This window comes from Panicum virgatum, chromosome 6K (genome assembly GCF_016808335.1).
Source record: "Panicum virgatum strain AP13 chromosome 6K, P.virgatum_v5, whole genome shotgun sequence".
NCBI classification, from domain to species: domain Eukaryota; kingdom Viridiplantae; phylum Streptophyta; class Magnoliopsida; order Poales; family Poaceae; genus Panicum; species Panicum virgatum.
This window is the reverse complement of record NC_053141.1, coordinates 15,110,256-15,127,821: the sequence shown is the minus strand read 5'-3', so window position 1 is coordinate 15,127,821 and position 17,566 is coordinate 15,110,256. Positions and strand designations below refer to the sequence as shown.

Sequence of the window (17,566 nt, the reverse complement as noted above, 5' to 3'; positions counted from 1 at the left end):
CTATCTGTTTCTCCAGGCCGCCGCCCCTGCGTCTTCCTCCCCTTGTTCCTCTCGTTTGAGTTGTTTTGTCCATGGATTGTTGAAACCTTGTAAGGGATTTGATTGAGAAATGAGGCCCTATCCTCCTCGTGCCCTCTGGGCTTTTGATTTGATTCAATCCCCTGGTTTTGTGCCCGGTGCAATGGATTTTCGATTTCGTTTTTGGCACACTTGATTGAGAGGAGGCTACGAGTTCTTTACTGTGTTTCCAATGCTCTCAACTCTGATCTAAACCCTCTGGAATCACTGGCGTGTTCGAATTCGAGTTCTTAAGTGTTTGAGAAAACCCCAATCCCTTTTTATCTCCCCCATAATTCTCACGTTTAGTTGATTTTTAGGCCGAGATCTTTTGGGGATATGTTCACGGGGTAGGGGCGAAGCAATCCCCCAAGTTTCACCGATTTTCGTAGTCGTTTGCTCGAGATTCAACGTTTGAATCCAATTTCTCGGGGGTTTTCTGTGTGCTACCGGTCAGACCGGTAGGCACGACCGGTTAGACCGGTCCAGCGCACCGGTCAGACCGGTCGAGCGCACCGGTCAGACCGGTCCAGGCAGATCAGTTCTACAGTTTCCCGATTCGCTTCCGATTTGCTTTGTGGTTTCGCTCGCTCGTTCAAGGTTTTTGTGTTGGTTTAGCTTTTCCATAGCTATTCCAAACTTTGGCCAGAACACTTGAGGGCTCGGGTGATTTTCGGGATATAGGCCGACGGTTTGAATTTCGGAAGAAATTTTGATCGGCTCCCATTTACCCCCCCTCTGGTCGCCGGCTTCGGTCCCACAGCCTGCCACTCGGAGTGTACGCACGGCAATGCGGTAGATGCTTAGGCCTAACTGTTCCGATCGATCGATTAGGCGCGAATATCATCAATTAACCATACTCCCATCACTTCCTCGTTGGCGAAAATATTTCGCTCACATCCATTTCATCGATCCGTGATGCTTGTGCATGGATGAACAAGTGTTGAGAATCTTGGTTTCCATTTTATAACTGACCAATATAAACATAAACAACTTTAAGTTGACTTGTTCCCCTCGACAAATATGGACTTGGGCTAAAAATATCCTTATAAATGTTTCCCCTCGATAAATATGGGCTTGGGTTAAAGATATCCTACTTAATGGGAAAGTCGTTGGCCAAGTTACAGGGCCCTCCACTTTTCGATATGACACCGATAAAATAAAAAAAATGGATTGTTTTGCAAAAGAATCTTTGGATCCATAAAAAACAGAATTCGTGCTTATGGAAGTTCTCAAGCCTAGCAGAAAATGAAGACGAAAGTTTTCACCAAAAATGCAGGGTAGAAGTAGAATCCGTTGATGCTTGGAGCCTTTTTATGTTTCAGTACTGGTAAAAATGCCAGAGAGCATGCCTTTTTAAGCCTAGATGCCAAAAGGGTTGCTCCCGCTTCAAGCAAGGGAATAAATATGAGCCAAAAATGATGTCGGATGTCATTCACCTCACATTTCAGTTCTGCCCAAATTCTTATTACGTTTGTCTTTTTTTAATTATATAGTACAACTCAAACACCCCTAATGCACGCATATTCACCCCTATAAATTCATGGGCGCGAACCCTACCATATGAGTATTTTCGAAGACTGATCCGGCGAATCCTCAATAATAACGAAGTTACCACATGCGCTTTACTGTCGACGGGAATGTCGCTTAATACTGAATGCACAAATACCATTAAATAATAAAATATTCACTTCCCTAAAAAAGTCGAACCCAGCATCTGAAGTGCTACCGAAGCTATTGTAATCACTAGACTGCAGACCTTTTCGCTTCTTCTTCCGTTTGTCTACTCTCAAAATAGTAAAAGCAGAAGTTCTTTCAGTAGTACACTACTGTTCAGATCAGGAACTTAAGCAAGAACAACTGGCGCTGGAGAATGCTAATTTCGATCGGCATGGTATGAATTTTATGGAATAACTTCCTCCATTCTTAAATACATAACATTTAAACCAAGCTAATTACTAGTTTAAAAAAATAAATTAGTTAAATTGTCCTATTCAACATATCACTAATATAATGAATATTTTTCAAGGCTGTAAAAAACTATTAACCGAGGCGGGCAACCCAACCGCCTCGGATCTAAGGTCACTGTAAATTACCACTTTTTCGAGGCGGTTTTGTTGCCCGCCACATTTCATCGAATAAAATATTAAAAAAAGGAAAAGTCTGTCCAGCCCATCACGGATCCAGTCTCCCCACCGCCAGCCTCTGTCTCGCCACACGTCGCCACGCGCAGCCGGCCGCGCCACCGGATCTAGCCTTGCCAACCCCAGATCCGCTGCCCTCCACCGGATCACGGCAAGGGGAGGTCGTGTAAGAAGGGTTGCGGCCTCATCACACTCGGTCCGCCGCCGGAGGGGCCGTCCCCATGCCGGTCTGCCCTCTGCCGGAAGGGCCGCGCGCGCCCCTGCCTCGTCGATCCGCCGCCGGAGTGGCCGCGCACCCCTGGTACGCCGAGCCGCCATCGCAGAGGCCGCGTCCCCTGCCGTGCTGAGCTGCCCGCCACCGGAGGGCGAGCCACTAGGGGTGAGCCCCATGCCGCGCCTCCCGCCTCTTTGGGACGTAGAGAGGAGTGAGGGAGGGAGGCATGGGTGAGAGAGTGAGAAAGGGAGCGGACTGAAAGAGAGGAGGCAGCAGCAGTTGAGAATAGAGTGAGGGAGGAAGAGGAGAAAATAGAGGAGCAACCCTTAAGTATATATATGGAACTCTGATAATGGGTCTTCTGGGCCCTTTGGGCCTTAATATTTTCCGAGGCGTAGGGTATCTACCTCGGTTAATCGATTAACTGAGGTGTTTGGTTAAGCACAACCGCCTCGGTTAATTTATATTAACCGAGACGGTCATTTTAAGGCTGTCCGCCTCGGTTAATCAATTTTACGAGGTGGTTTTTTACAATCACCTTGGTTAATAAAAATGACCGCCTCGGTTAATACTGATCGTTAATCGAGACGTTTATTTTTTCTGCCCGCCTCCGAGGACTTTTTAAAGGTCACAATTAATATCCATTTGATGCCAGGGGTGAATTTGATCCTAAGGCATAGTCAACTTTTCCATGAATCTTCACCGGAAAAAAAACTTTGGTTAAAAATCGATCTTATCCTCAAAATAATAGTCTCTTTACCCACTAGAGCCGGTAAGGTTTGCTTTCGCTTCCACTGCTACTATCCTGTTGCTCCCTAAGCTCCACACGTGATCTTAAATATCTATATTGAAGGATTCAAACATATTGGCTGCTCTATTCTTCGAAATGCAAGCCAACAAGTTTGATGCTGAAGCATTGTTGCGTAACTTTGGAATGGAAAAAATGAAAATAAATAGAGATAAAATGAAAATAAATAGAGATAAAATACATTTTTCCCCAAAGGACTGGCACAAATCCGATGCAAGCAGCCCAAAGGTCACAAGCAGAGTTCAGTCAAGTGGCACGGTCCATACCTGACAACCTGCCTGGCCCAGCCCATTCTTGTCAGGCAGTGTCATTAGGGAATAATCAAATGGCCCGGCCCAATCTTCCTGGCCCAACCCATTCTTGTCAGGCGTTACTACTTACTAGGGGATAGCCAATTGGCCCGGCCCTTACCTGACGACCTACCTGGCTCAGCCCATTCTTGTCGTTCAGTGTCATTAGGAGATGGTCAAATGGCTCGGCCCAATCTTAACAGAAGGAGAGGCTCTTTCCTGGGCCTGGCGTCTGCTGGATTTCAATTAGGTTCTTGTTCATCTGAAAAGGATCGAGACTTACAAATTTCCGTCATAAACATGATTTACACTATGGTCTATGGGTAATTACAACTTGTTTCAGGCTTTCAAGGATGAACACCATTTGTAGTGTCATGCAGGCGCTCAGAGCCTTAACTCCTTGAGTGCTGGTCAAACCATTGGACTAAGATAAGTTTTTATTTTTATCCTGAGTGAGTCTCGTGGTCAAGTGTTCTTTTACTTGCAAGAAACCTAACTTTTTGTATTTCAGCCACTCACAGCTTGACTCAAAGTGAGGTGTGCTGCTTGTAAAGGGCCAACTTATTCTCTCTCTATTAATACAAAGATACATAGTTCTTCTGCGTATTCGAGAAAAAAAATAATTGACTTATTTTATAGACACATGAGGACACGTGTCAACGAATTGATTGTCATTTTACATTATATATACATCTGATTAGTCAGCGTTGCATTCCTTGGGGAGCTCCTTGTCCTTGAACCGCTTCTCATCCACGCAGTAGTCGTAGATCATGTGCTTCGCCTGCGCCTCCTTGAGCGCCGCCGTGTCCAGCCGCCGCTCGAACCACGCCGACTCCGGCGGCTCGTCGCCGCACCACGCGACGCCGGGCGACGGCGCGCACGGCGTCACCCGGAGGTTGCGGTAGTAGGCGTAGAAGGGCGCCTGCGTCCAGTCCGTCTTGATGCGGCCGCCCTGCGTCGCCCACTCGTCGGCGTTCCACAGCGTGCCCTGCAGCCGCATGCGCTGCCACGTCGGGAACGGCACGCCGCGGGCCGCGTGGTTCCTGAACGCGCGGACCGGCGTGCCGTCCACAAGGATTCTGCAAGAAAAGTAGTGTGAGATCGAGCTTTCAGGAGCTTCGTTGTTGCTGATGGTCATCGAGAGAAAGAAACAGAGAATTCAATTCAGATGCTTACATGATGTGCTTGGGGTTCCACTCGATGGAGTAGGTGTGGAAGTCGGTGGTGGGGTCGAACCAGAGCCGGAACTGCTGCTCGCGGCCGCCCTCGCCGTTGACGAAGATGTTGGTGTGGAGCGTGTACGGCTCGCCGGTGGCGTTGCCGAGGAACTCCAGGTCGATCTCGTCGTGGTACGCCCAGGGCACCTCGCCGTCCGGCATCAGCTGCATATCGATCAGAGTCAGAGATACCAAATCGTGTCATGATGATGACCGGCCGCCGGCGGCGAGCGTGGGGGCGACAGACGAGCTTACGTAGAAGGTGGCGACCGTGCCGGCAGAGTTGTTGGCGACGAGCATGATGTCGATGTCGAAGCGGCCGTAGAGGTAGGTGTCCTTGGAGGCGAACCCGGAGCCGCCGTTGGTCTCCTCGAGGCAGAGCGCGAGGACGTCGACGCCCTCGCGCTCCATGTAGAAGAAGCTGTGGTCGCCGCCCCAGGTGATCTTGACCTGGTCGTACAGCAATGACGCCACTCCCGGCCGAGCCGCCATTGCCATTAGCAGCAGCAGCAGCAACGCCGCCGCCAGCGGCAGGGGATGGTGCCTAGAAGAAGACGCCATGGCCGCTGGCTACCTATAATTCGATCGCTATGCAATTATTACCAATCCCTTGGAACTGCTCAACCTTTGATCTTGCTATTGATATTCTGTAACATCGAATCGGGTCCGCCATTTATAATGCCCAGCTGCCCGTGGATGCTGAATGGATTGTAGAAGAAGGCCGATCACATGGTGAAGCTCTGTCAGGGAGCAGGGCATGTTCCTGGGAATGTTTGAGAGCTAGGCAATGGCATGTTAGGATCCATTATGGAAGCTAAGGTCAGGCTGCATAGGCTGGCCGTGGTTTGCTCATCAGCTTCATGGAAGCTCAGCTTGGCAGCGTTGCGTTGACCTCAGCTCAGTGCTACCTACCTGGCTACCGACCGCCATGGACGATGCTGCTCGATCGGATGGATGTCAACGTGGCTTAATCGTCTCAGCTGATACACCTTGTGCGTGTCAATAAGTGGAAATTATATATACGAAATAATGTGCACATGGAGCAAGCTATAGATAGCGCGTGAGCGGTTGGGAACTGGGATTGCTCAGCAGTGTCCATGCGCCCTCACTGGTCAGCAGTATTCTTGTTTGCCTTTGGTGTCGCGGTTTTTTCTTTTTTATATTTAAAAAAAATAAAATTTCAAAAATATATGTCCGTTCTGAAATATTTCAAAAATATACCCCGGTCGCCCTCTCATAGGGCGACAGACCCAAAGTGTAATTTTTTTTCTTCAAATTTGCAACGAAATCCCTTGAGAAAAAAAAGATCCTGTCGCCCGTTGGGGGGCGACAGGGCCTGTCGCCCAGCCCACGGGCGACCGGGCCTAGCGGGCGCGGCAGGGGGCCTGTCGCCCCCACCCCCCCCCCCCCCCCCCCCGCGGGCGACCGGGGGTAGCCCCCTTATAAAAGCTCAAGCCCTCTCCTTCCCTCCTCATTTGAGCCCGAAAATTCTACCAAAAATCCAGAAAAAAAGAGAGGAGTGAGGAGAAGGAAAGTGGCGAAGCCCTGCCGGATTCAGCACTTGTGATCTGCAGGTTAGTACATTTAGTTTAAATATTATTATATTTAAGTACTACGTAATTTAATATGAGTAATTTAATTTAATTAGTGCTATAGTAGAACCATTTAAGTAGGAGTTCAATGATACTTTAGTTTGTAGTTACGTAGTAGTAAATTAGTTTAGAAAATTAGTACTACGCATTTATTATTACAATTGCAGTACTATTAGAGACGTGTTTATAAATTAATTATGATTTAGAATAGAATTTGGCATATGCAGTATAGAATTTGAGTGTCATCACGTAGTTATGAATACTTATACGTTGTAGTTGAATTTCATACTTAGTTTTTACGGATTATTGAATAAGGTAGTGAAGTAAAGAGTATAACTCGATAAGTATTATGTGATATACAGATATGTCGAGCAAGATGCAGTTTTAAGTATTTTATGGTGAATACAATGTTATGTATGGGCCAAATGGAGTAGATCTTTCTGCCTTTAAGCGCACATCTAGCGGCATAGATAAACCTCTGGAAAGGAGTTTTGGTTCCATATGTAAGTGGCTGCAGCGTGGGTTCCATGTTGATCCGTTGACACATGTGATCACTGTCCAGTCTCTTGTTAATTGGGAGGTAGAAAGTGAATTATGGGAATTAATGATGATACACAGCACTGATGACTGGCAGAAGTACATGCAAGCAGCTCTAGAGCGTGGGTGGCCTCTGGCCATTCTTGTTCAAATTCAGGAGAAGACACAAAATGAAATCCAACATTGTGCAGATCAAGGAACTCCGAATATTCGAAGAGAGACCAATTATGTTGAGCAAGATGAGTCAGAAGAGACAGAGAACCAAAACATGGGACCACAGGGCCTTGCTGATGAGGGAGAGAGGATACATAGCATTGTGGACGAGATGGAGGCAGAAGACCAAACCGCAATAGAGATGGAAGAATATGAGGACTCATCTGATGACGAGCAGTACTCATTGCCAAAAGAGTGGAAAGAGAATGGTTTTGGCAGTCATGTCGCAGAAGCTGTCCGAAATCAGGAGTGGGAGTACAGAGGGAATGAGGTAGTCCAAGGTGCAACATATCCAAACATTGAAGCCGTAAAAGATGCTGTGAGACTATGGGCAATCTCATTGAAACGAGAATTTAGAGTCGTAAAGTCTGGCAGTAAAGAATATGAGGTGAAGTGTGTGAATGCTGGATGTCCATGGCGAGTACATGCATTCAAGGGAAAATGGAAGTCAAACTGGAAATGTTCCATTGTCACAGAGCACACTTGTTTGCTGTCAGAAGTTCTTCCCTCGCATTGCAATATATCATGTGACTTTGTTGCAAAGCAAATGTATGGGTTTATTATGGAAAACCTAAATTATGAGCCAAAAATGATTATTCGACACATTGAGCAGACTTACCAGTACACCATCAGTTATTTGAAGGCATGGCGGGCTAAACAAAGGGTGTTCGAGATGCGGTTCGGCACATACGAGGCATCATATGATAACCTACCTCGTATGTTATCCCAGGTTGCTGCTAGAAATCCTGGAAGCTTTTATGACACATACCTTGTACCAGCCGTGACTAGGGGACAAAGAATTATGCAACGAGCCTTCTTTTGCATAGGTGCTTGTGTTAGAGCATTTCAGTTTTGTCTTCTGGTGATCTGCATTGATGGCACATTTTTGACTGGAAGGTATAAAGGTCAGATACTCACCGCAATCGGTGTAGATTGCAACAACCAAATTGTTCCGCTCGCATTTGCATTTGTTGAGAATGAGAACATAGACAGTTGGTATTGGTTCCTTGAACGAGTGAAGATTCATGCTGTTGCTGCACGTCCAGATGTGTGCCTTATTAGTGATAGGCATGCAGGTATCCTACAATCAATACTGAAATTGCAACGTGGAACTGCGACAACGCCTCCATTATGGCCTGATGTCCAAAACAGGTGGTGCATTAGGTATATGGGTGCAAATTTCAATGAACACTTCAAGAATAAGGATCTTAAGAACCTGTTTAAGAGGTTGTGCACCCAAAATCAACAGAGAAAATTCAATGCATTATGGCAGATGCTTCATCAGTTGACTGTAGAGCTAGTGAAGGTAAGGGCATCAGGAGCAGGCACGAGTCAGGCTGCAGAGGCTAGGGATTCAATTGAGAAGACATTTTCACACTGGATTCGAGGTGCACCTAAGGAGAAATGGTCATTCCTTTATGATACCAACGGAATACGGTATGGTATTCAGACAACGAACCATGCAGAGTGTTTCAATATGGTTATGCATTCTTGTCGTGCCTTTCCACTTGTGGGAATTGTTGAGTTCATCATGTATGGGTGCATGAAGTATTTCAGAGAGCATTACACGGCTGCAAGCATAAACATCAGCAACCCCCAAATTCAGTTTTGCAAAAGAGTTACACAATATATGCTAGAGAAGATTGAAAAGGCCAAACTGCACCGCGTCATATCCACAGGTACAATGGAGCATAGATTTGAGGTTCTATGCAAGGATAGAAGTGGTCGTGGTATCCGTAGAGATAGAGTGGTACATGAGAGTTTGATTACAGTTGATGGCAAAGCCTTCTGCTCCTGCATGAAGCCTAAGTTATTGCATATGCCATGCTCCCATCTCATTGCGGCATGTGCAGAGTCTGCGTTACAGCCAGGACTATTTGTTTCACCGTACTTCAGCAAGGAAGCAGCTGTATCCACATGGGGACATGAGGTATACGGGATTGGAATTGTGGGGCCTTTCACTTAGGATAATGAGAATAAGATGTTTATTCCTGATCCAGGCACTAAGAAAGGCAAAGGCCGCCGTCAGACACGTCGTATTCGGAATGGTATGGACGAGTCGGAAGCAAGCAAGGCACAAAAGCGTTGCAGCCAATGTGGATCATTGAGTCACAACTACAAGAAGTGTCCTCAGAATGCACTTCACGATGCTGCTGACGTCGGTCCTTCCGGAAATCCCAGAGATGGAGCACCTCCTACGTTCAGACGAGCATCGGCGAGAATTGCTCGTGGAAGGCATTCGGTGTCATGATCCACAATTGTATTTCATTATTTGTAAAATGTAGTAATCGTGCGTTCAGTTTGTATGGAACATATCTGTAATGTATAAATATCGTGCGTGGAGTTTGTATCGAACCTATCTATAATATATAGTAATCGTGCGTGGAGTTTGTATCGAACCTATCCGTAATGTATAAATATTACGCGTCCAGTTTGTATGAAATATATATTTACCTATGTGTTCTCATATGTTTTTGAATGCAGGTATGGAGATGGACTCCTTGCTAGACCCAGTGATCGACTCGAGCCACAGGTCTTACTTTGCAGCTGTTGAGCACCGAGCCCTAGAGGTGCTACGTCCTCGTCCACCCGGCGAGGCGATCTCTATACACCACGATTGGTGTGACCGGTATGTAATGAAATATTATTGTTTATCACTTATGTATTCGCCGGTATTCCTTTGTTTCGACATTTTTTGTTTTTTTGCAGGTTACGTGAGGCCGGCCTACTGACTCTGAGCCGTCTTGTCGAGGTTGGGCCTATTCAGCTCGACCGATCCCTCCTGACGGCGCTCGTTGACAGATGGAGGCCGGAGACACACACGTTCCACCTCCCGTGTGGGGAGATGACTCCTACGCTGCAGGACATGGCCTACCTCCTCGGCCTCCCTATCGTCGGGGAGGCTGTAGGTCCGCGTGTGGTGGCGGCCTCATGGAAGGATGAGCTGGAGGCCCGTTTTGCCCTGGTTGACCGCGTGGAAGAAGCAGGTCCGATCAACCCGCACCCGCGAGCAGCAGGTCCTTCGAAGACCTGGTTCCTACAGTTTACAGTACGTATTCATTCCATATATAAATTTAATTGTTACAATTCACATGTTCCATTGATAGTTGAAACCATTAATCTTAATTGTTTATGCAGCCTGCCCTGTTGGCTGACGAGGAGGACGAGAGGCCCACTATGGGAACTATCTGGATCTGGCGTCAGGTACGTTCGCAACAAATCTAATTTTGTTATTCATTGTTACATGATGTATTAGCGCAATTTTAATTTTACTTATTCGGAATGCAGAGGTCCTGGGGACATACGCGGGTTAGACGCGCATATCCTGAGTTTGTTTCGGAGCTCGACATGCTGACGCCCGAGGACGTTGTCTGGGAGCCTTACAGCCCAGAGGCTGTGGCTACCCGTGCACCAGCAGGCCTGTCTTCGCACTGCTCCGCGAATGCGAGCCTGTGGCTTACTTCCGCCGTCCTGGTTTATGACATCGCGGTTGAGGCATATTGCCCCTGGAGAGTCAGGAGACAGTTTGGGCAGCGCCAGGAGTTTCCGGTGCCCACCGCGTTGGAGCGTGTCAGTCGCCAGGACCACAGGTAATTATGAATGAACTTGGCTCATACATTCGTGTCGAATCTAACGATTCTTCGTGGTCCACTTTGTAGGTTGTCAAGGAGTGGCTTGCCGTGCTCTGATGATTGGCTCACCAAGATCCAGCCGTGGGTGGACCAATGGGAACAGGCAGACGAGCTCTTGGTCCATCCAACAGGACCACACTCAGACAGCTCATTTAGGGCTTACCTCACCTGGTACTTACCCCGGACTCGGGCTCGTCTTGTTTTTGTTGACACTCACCCGCAGCCACACCAGGCGAGGCCTCAGGATGGCTATGGCCGGCACCACGTGGAGGCACTAGCTGGCGCGGTGAGTCTCTTGATCATATTTGCATATATATATATATAATCATATTCATAAGATAATTCATGTGTTTGTAACTGTACCTTCGACCTCGTCGTCTCAGGCCTCGTCGTCGTTCCCGTGTCCGTCGACCATGCACGGGCCGACGTCGCAGTTCTTCCCAAGTGCAGGTAACGTACATATCTCTTTAAAATTACATCAAGTGTTCCTACATATTTACTAATATCACATACAGGATACGATCCAGCTAGTGCGTTCGGCTATACTGGAATGTTTAGAGGGACAGCACCAGTTGGCGGACCGTATCCAGGGATGGTACCGGGGCCACAGATACCGGCCTACACAGGTTAGTTTATGTTTCGTATTTCGGTTTCTACATGGCATGACAAAATATACGAGCGTACGCTAACATCCACATTTTTTGCGTAGGTTTGTACCCCGATGCGGGCGCCAGACCTTCTTCTTCCTCCTTTCGACCAGAAAACGAGACCTTCACCTTAGACGACTTTGACAGGTTGAGTCCAGAAGAGCCTGCCGCGCAAGGTGACCCCGATGTCTTGGGGTATTCACAGCTAGGAGGAGCACCACTTGGGATCTCTCAGCAGCAGACACCGCAGCCCCTTGCGCGTCCTGAGCGACAGGTGAGGTCTCCGGATGTTCTCACCTACTCCGAGGGCCATGTCCGTGCCCAGCAGAGGGCTAAGAGGGTCCGACGCCCTAGGGGTGGTTAGATGTATCTGATGTTTATTTGTAATGAGATAGCTGTGGACTGCTTATTTGTATATGATGTTTATGATTGTGGTAGGTTACTTGTCATTTGTTTCTATAGATACTATTGATGTGAACTTATTATGTTTGTGGATTCCATAATGCTCTTGAAATAAGGGAAGTTCTTGCGATTTTTTCCCGTGATTTAATGAAGGACAAGTTACGTGCGGTAGGAGTTAGCGGCCGAGATCTTGCCGACGGTGATGATGAATACACGCTCGAATAGCTCAAAATAGGTCCCTGGAAAAAAAAGTCCCTGAAAAAAAAACGGGGCCCGTCGCCCCCCCAACGGGCGACAGGCCCCTGTCGCCCGTGGGCTGGGCGACAGGTCCCTGTCGCCCGTTGGGGGGGCGACAGGTCCCTGTCGCCCGTTGGGGGGGGGGGGGCGATAGGGCCTTTTTTTTCTCCAGGGACTTCGTTGCAAATTTGATGAAAAAAAATTACACTTTGGGCCTGTCGCCCTATGGGAGGGCGACCGGGGTATATTTTTGAAATATTTCAAAACGGACATATATTTTTGAAATTTTATTTTTTTTAAATATAAAAAAGAAAAAACCGCTTTGGTGTCGGTGTGCCTTTTCGGCCCAGTTTAGACTTCCGTCTAAATTTCTATCTTGGGCCTAAACGAAAACATGCATTCGACCCATATGCATAAGTTAGCGGTTTTTTCTTTTTTATATTTTTAAAAAATAAAAATTTCAAAAATATATGTCCGTTTTGAAATATTTCAAAAATATCCCCCGGTCGCCCCCCATAGGGCGACAGGCCCTAAGTGTAATTTTTTTTCTTCAAATTTGCAACGAGGTCCCTGGCAAAAAGAAAAGGGCATGTCGCCCACACAACGGGCGACACCCAGGGGCGACAGGCCCCTGTCGCCCGTTGGGGGGGGGCGACAGGGTCCCCCCCTATATAAGCCCTAGCTGCCATATGCCGCCATCCCCTTTGTCATTTGAGCCTAAAAATTCAGGAAAAAAGAGAGGGGTGAGGAGAAGAAAAGCGGCGAAGCTCTGCCGAATTGCATACTTGTGATCTACCGGTAACTTCCGTATGAATCCATTGATATTGTATAAAAATTTAATTTAATTAGCGGATTAGCTGAATTAGATTTGGTGCTTTAGAACACTCGTTTAGTATTACAATTTCAGTACTATTACAGACTTGTTTTTAAATTAATTATGAATTAGAATAGAATTATGAAAGTACCTTATTGATATTGCAGCATAAGACAATGACTGCCTCCAATTGTCTGTGTGTCAACATAAACCAGACGAGCCCGAGTCCGGAGTAAGTACCAGGTGAGGTAAGCCCTAAAGGAGCTGTCTGTGTGTGGTCCTGTTGGATGGACCAAGTGCTCGTCTGCCTGTTCCCATTGGTCCACCCACGGCTGCATCTTGGTGAGCCAATCATCAGAGCACGGCAAGCCACTCCTTGACAACCTACAAAAGTGGACCACGGAGAATCGTTAGATTCGACACGAATGTATGAGCCAAGTTCATTCATAATTACTTGTGGTCCTAGCGACTGACAAGCTCCAACGCGGTGGGCACCGGAAACTCCTGGCGCTGCCCAAACTGTCTCCTGACTCTCCAGGGGCAATATGCCTCAACCGCGATGTCATAAACCAGGACGGCGGTAGTAAGCCACATGCTCGCATTCGCGGAGCAGTGCGAAGACAGGCTTGCTGGTGCACGGGTAGCCACAGCCTCTGGGCTGTAAGGCTCCCAGACAACGTCCTCGGGCGTCAGCATGTCGAGCTCCGAAACAAACTCAGAATATGCGTGTCTAACCTGCGCATGCGCCCAAGACCTCTGCATTCCGAATAAGTAAAATTAAAAGTGCGCTAATACATCATGTAACAATGAATAATAAAATTAGATTTGTTGCGAACGTACCTGACGCCAGATCCAGATAGTTCCAATAGTGGGCCTCTCGTCCTCCTCGTCGCCATACATGCCCCCGTGGTAAGGCTCGTGGCTGACTATGGGCCGACCAACGGCTAGCCTCTCGTACGACCAAAGCTGTAGCAGTAGTGGGCATCCTGCCAGGATAGCGTTCCCATGTGTCTTCATGCAGCCGTCGCAGAGTCCACGGTAAGTGGCTGCAAGTACCGCCTCACCCCAGCTGTAGGGCGGTACGTCCTCGTCCCCATCCGCAATCTCCCGTGCATACGGAAGGAGAATCCTATCGACCGAGTTGCCATGAGTGTTGTTGAACATGATGTAACCCAACAACCAAAGTAGGTACGCCTCCAGCGATCTGATCACACTGTACTCGTCGGCATCCGCAGTGAACAGGGCAGGCTGCATAAACAATTAAGATTAATGGTTTCAACTGTCAATGGAACATGTGAATTGTAACAATTAAATTTATATATGGAATGAATACGTACTGTAAACTGTAGGAACCAGGTCTTCGAAGGACCTGCTGCTCGCGGGTGCGGGTTGATCGGACCTGCTTCTTCCACGCGGTCAACCAGGGCAAAACGGGCCTCCAGCTCATCCTTCCACGAGGCCGCCACCACACGCGGACCTACAGCCTCCCCGACGATAGGGAGGCCGAGGAGGTAGGCCACGTCCTGCAGCGTAGGAGTCATCTCCCCACACGGGAGGTGGAACGTGTGTGTCTCCGGCCTCCATCTGTCAACGAGCGCCATCAGGAGAGATCGGTCGAGCTGAATAGGCCCAACCTCGACAAGACGGCTCAGAGTCAGTAGACCGGCCTCACGTAACCTGCAAAAAAACAAAATTGTCGAAATAAAGGAATACCAACGAATACATAAGTGATAAATAATAATATTTCATTACATACCGGTCACACCAATCGTGGTGTATAGAGATCGCCTCCCCGGGTGGACGAGGACGTAGCACCTCTAGGGCTCGGTGCTCAACAGCTGCAAAGTAAGATCTGTAGCTCGAGTCGATCACTGGGTCTAGCAAGGAGTCCATCTCCATACCTGCATTCAAAAATATATGAGAACACATAGGTAAATATATATTTCATATAAACTGGACACATAGGTACAATAATACTTCATTACATACCTGCAATATTTCATTACTACATATTACAAATAATGAAATACAATTGTGGATCATGACACCGAATGCCTTCCACGAGCAATTCTCGCCGATGCTCGTCTGAACGTAGGAGGTGCTCCATCTTTGGGATTTCCGGAAGGACCATTCGTGAAGTGCATTCTGAGGACACTTCTTGTAGATGTGACCCAATGCTCCACATTGGCTGCAACGCTTTTGTGCCTTGCTTGCTTCCGACTCGTCCATACCATTCCGAATACGACGTGTCTGACGGCGGCCTTTACCTTTCTTAGTGGCTGGATCAAGAATAAACATCTTATTCTCATTATCCTGAGTGAAAAGCCCCACAATTCCAATCACGTATACCTCATGTCCCCAGGTGGATACAGCTGCTTCCTTGCTGAAGTAAGGTGAAACAAATACTTCTGGCTGCAACGCAGACTCTGCACATGTCGCAATGAGATGGGAGCATGGCAAATGCAATAACTTAGACTTCATGCAGGAGCAGAAGGCTTTTCCATCTACTGTAATCAAACTCTCCTGTACCACCCTATCTCTACGGATACCACGACCACTTCTATCCTTGCATAGAACCTCAAATCTATGCTCCATTGTACCTGTCGATATGACGCGGTGTAGTTTGGCCTTTTCAATCTTCTCTTGCATATATTGTGTCACTCTTTTGCAAAACTGAATTTGGGGGTTGCTGATGTTTATGCTTGCAGCCATGTAACGCTATCTGAAATACTTCATGCACCCATACATGATGAACTAAACAATTCCCACAAGAGGAAAGGCACGACAAGAACGCATAACCATATTGAAACACTCTGCATGTTTCGTTGTCTAAATACCATACCGTATTCCGTTGGTATCATAAAGGAATGACCATTTCTCCTTAGGTGCACCTCGAATCCAGTGTGAAAATGGCTTCTCAATTGAATCCCTAGCCTCTGCAGTCTGACTCGTGCCTGCTCCTGATGCCCTTACGTTCACTAGCTCTGCAGTCAACTGATCAAGCATCTGCCATAATACATTGAATTTTCTCTATTGATTTTGGGTGCACAACCTCTTAAACAGGTTCTTAAGATCCTTGTTCTTGAAGTGGTCATAGAAGTTTGCACCCATATGCCTAATGCACCACCTGTTTTGGACATCGGGCCACAATGGAGGCGTTGTCGCAGTTCCACGTTGCAATTTCAGTATTGATTGCAGCAGACCTGCATGCCTATCACTAATAAGGCACACATCTGGGCATGCAACAACAACATGAATCTTCACTCGTTCAAGGAACCAATACCAACTGTCTATGTTCTCATTCTCAACAAATGCAAATGCAAGCAGAACTATTTGGTTGTTGCAATCTACACCGATTGCGGTGAGTATCTGACCTTTATACCTTCCAGTCAAAAATGTGCCATCAATGCAGATCACCGGAAGATAAAACTGAAATGCTCTAACACAAGCACCTATGCAAAAGAAGGCTTGTTGCATAATTCTTTGTCCCCTAGTCATGGCTGGTACGAGATATGTGTCATAAAAGCTTCCAGGATTTCTAGCAGCAACCTGGGATAACATACGAGGTAGGTTATCATATGATGCCTTGTATGTGCCGAACCGCATCTCGAACACCCTTTGTTTAGCGCGCCATGCCTTCAAATAACTGATGGTGTACTGGTAAGTCTGCTCAATGTGTCGAACAATCATTTTTGGCTCATAATTAAGGTTGTCCATAATAAACCCATACATTTGCTTTACAACAAAGTCGCATGATATATTGCGATGCGAGGGAAGAACTTCTGACAGCAAACAAGTGTGCTATGTCACAATGGAACATTTCCAGTTGGACTTCCATTTTCCCTTGAATGCATGTACTCGCCATGGACATCCATCATTCACACACTTCACCTCATATTCTTTACTGCCAGACTTTACGACTCTGAATTCTCGTTTCAATGATATTGCCCATAGTCTCACATCATCTTTTACGGCTTCAATGTTTGGATATGTTGCACCTTGCACTACCTCATTCCCTCTGTACTCCCACTCCTGATTTCGTACATCTTCTGCGACATGACTGCCAAAATCATGCTCCTTCCACTCTTTTGGCAATGAGTACTGCTCGTCATCAGATGAGCCCTCATATTCGTCCATCTCTATTGCGGTTTGGTCTTCTGCCTCCATCTCGTCCACAGTGCTATGTATCCTCTCTCCCTCATCAGCAAGGCCCTATGGTCCCATGTTTTGGTTCTCTGTCTCTTCTGACTCATCTTGCTCAACATAATTGGTCTCTCTTCCAATACTCGGAGTTCCTTGATCTGCATAATGTTGGATTTCATTTTGTGTATTCTCCCGGATTTGAACAAGAATGGCCAGAGGCCACCCACTCTCTAGAGCTGCTTGCATGTACTTCTGCCAGTCATCAGTGCTTTGTATCATCATCAATTCCCATAATTCACTTTCTACCTCCCAATTAACAAGAGACTGGACGGTGATCACATGTGTCAACGGATCAACACGGAACCCACGCTGCAGCCAGTTACATATGGAACCAAAACTCCTTTCCAGAGGTTTATCTATGGCGCTAGATGTGCACTTAAAGGCAGAAAGATCTACTCCATTTGGCCCATACATAACATTGTAGTCACCATAAAATACTTGAAACTGCATTTTGCTCGACATATCTGTATATCACATAATATTTATCGAGTTATATTCTTTACTTCACTACCTTATTCAATAATCCGTAAAAACTAAGTATGAAATTCAACTATAACGT

The 17,566-nt window shown here is 47.0% G+C and overlaps 1 protein-coding gene across 1 annotated transcript; it reads right to left on the bottom strand.

Annotated features, from left to right (window-relative positions):
* Window positions 1-4,112: 4,112 nt before the first annotated feature.
* LOC120711858 (xyloglucan endotransglucosylase/hydrolase 2-like) lies at window positions 4,113-5,691 on the bottom strand. Its single transcript, XM_039997521.1, has 3 exons — window positions 4,986-5,691; window positions 4,690-4,895; window positions 4,113-4,592 (listed from the first exon to the last, which is right to left on the bottom strand). Exons 1-3 carry the CDS (start codon window positions 5,289-5,291, stop codon window positions 4,211-4,213), a joined length of 894 nt encoding a protein of 297 aa, XP_039853455.1. The 5' UTR covers window positions 5,292-5,691; the 3' UTR covers window positions 4,113-4,210.
* Between the last annotated feature and the right edge of the window lie 11,875 nt (window positions 5,692-17,566).

Coding starts and splice junctions, on each gene's coding strand:
- LOC120711858 (XM_039997521.1), bottom strand. CDS start 5,291: ATGGCGTCTTCTTCTAGGCACCATCCCCTGCCGCTGGCGGCGGCGTTG. Junction 4,896..4,985: donor GCACGGTCGCCACCTTCTAC/GTAAGCTCGTCT, acceptor ATCGATATGCAG/CTGATGCCGGACGGCGAGGT. Junction 4,593..4,689: donor TGGAACCCCAAGCACATCAT/GTAAGCATCTGA, acceptor CTTTTCTTGCAG/AATCCTTGTGGACGGCACGC.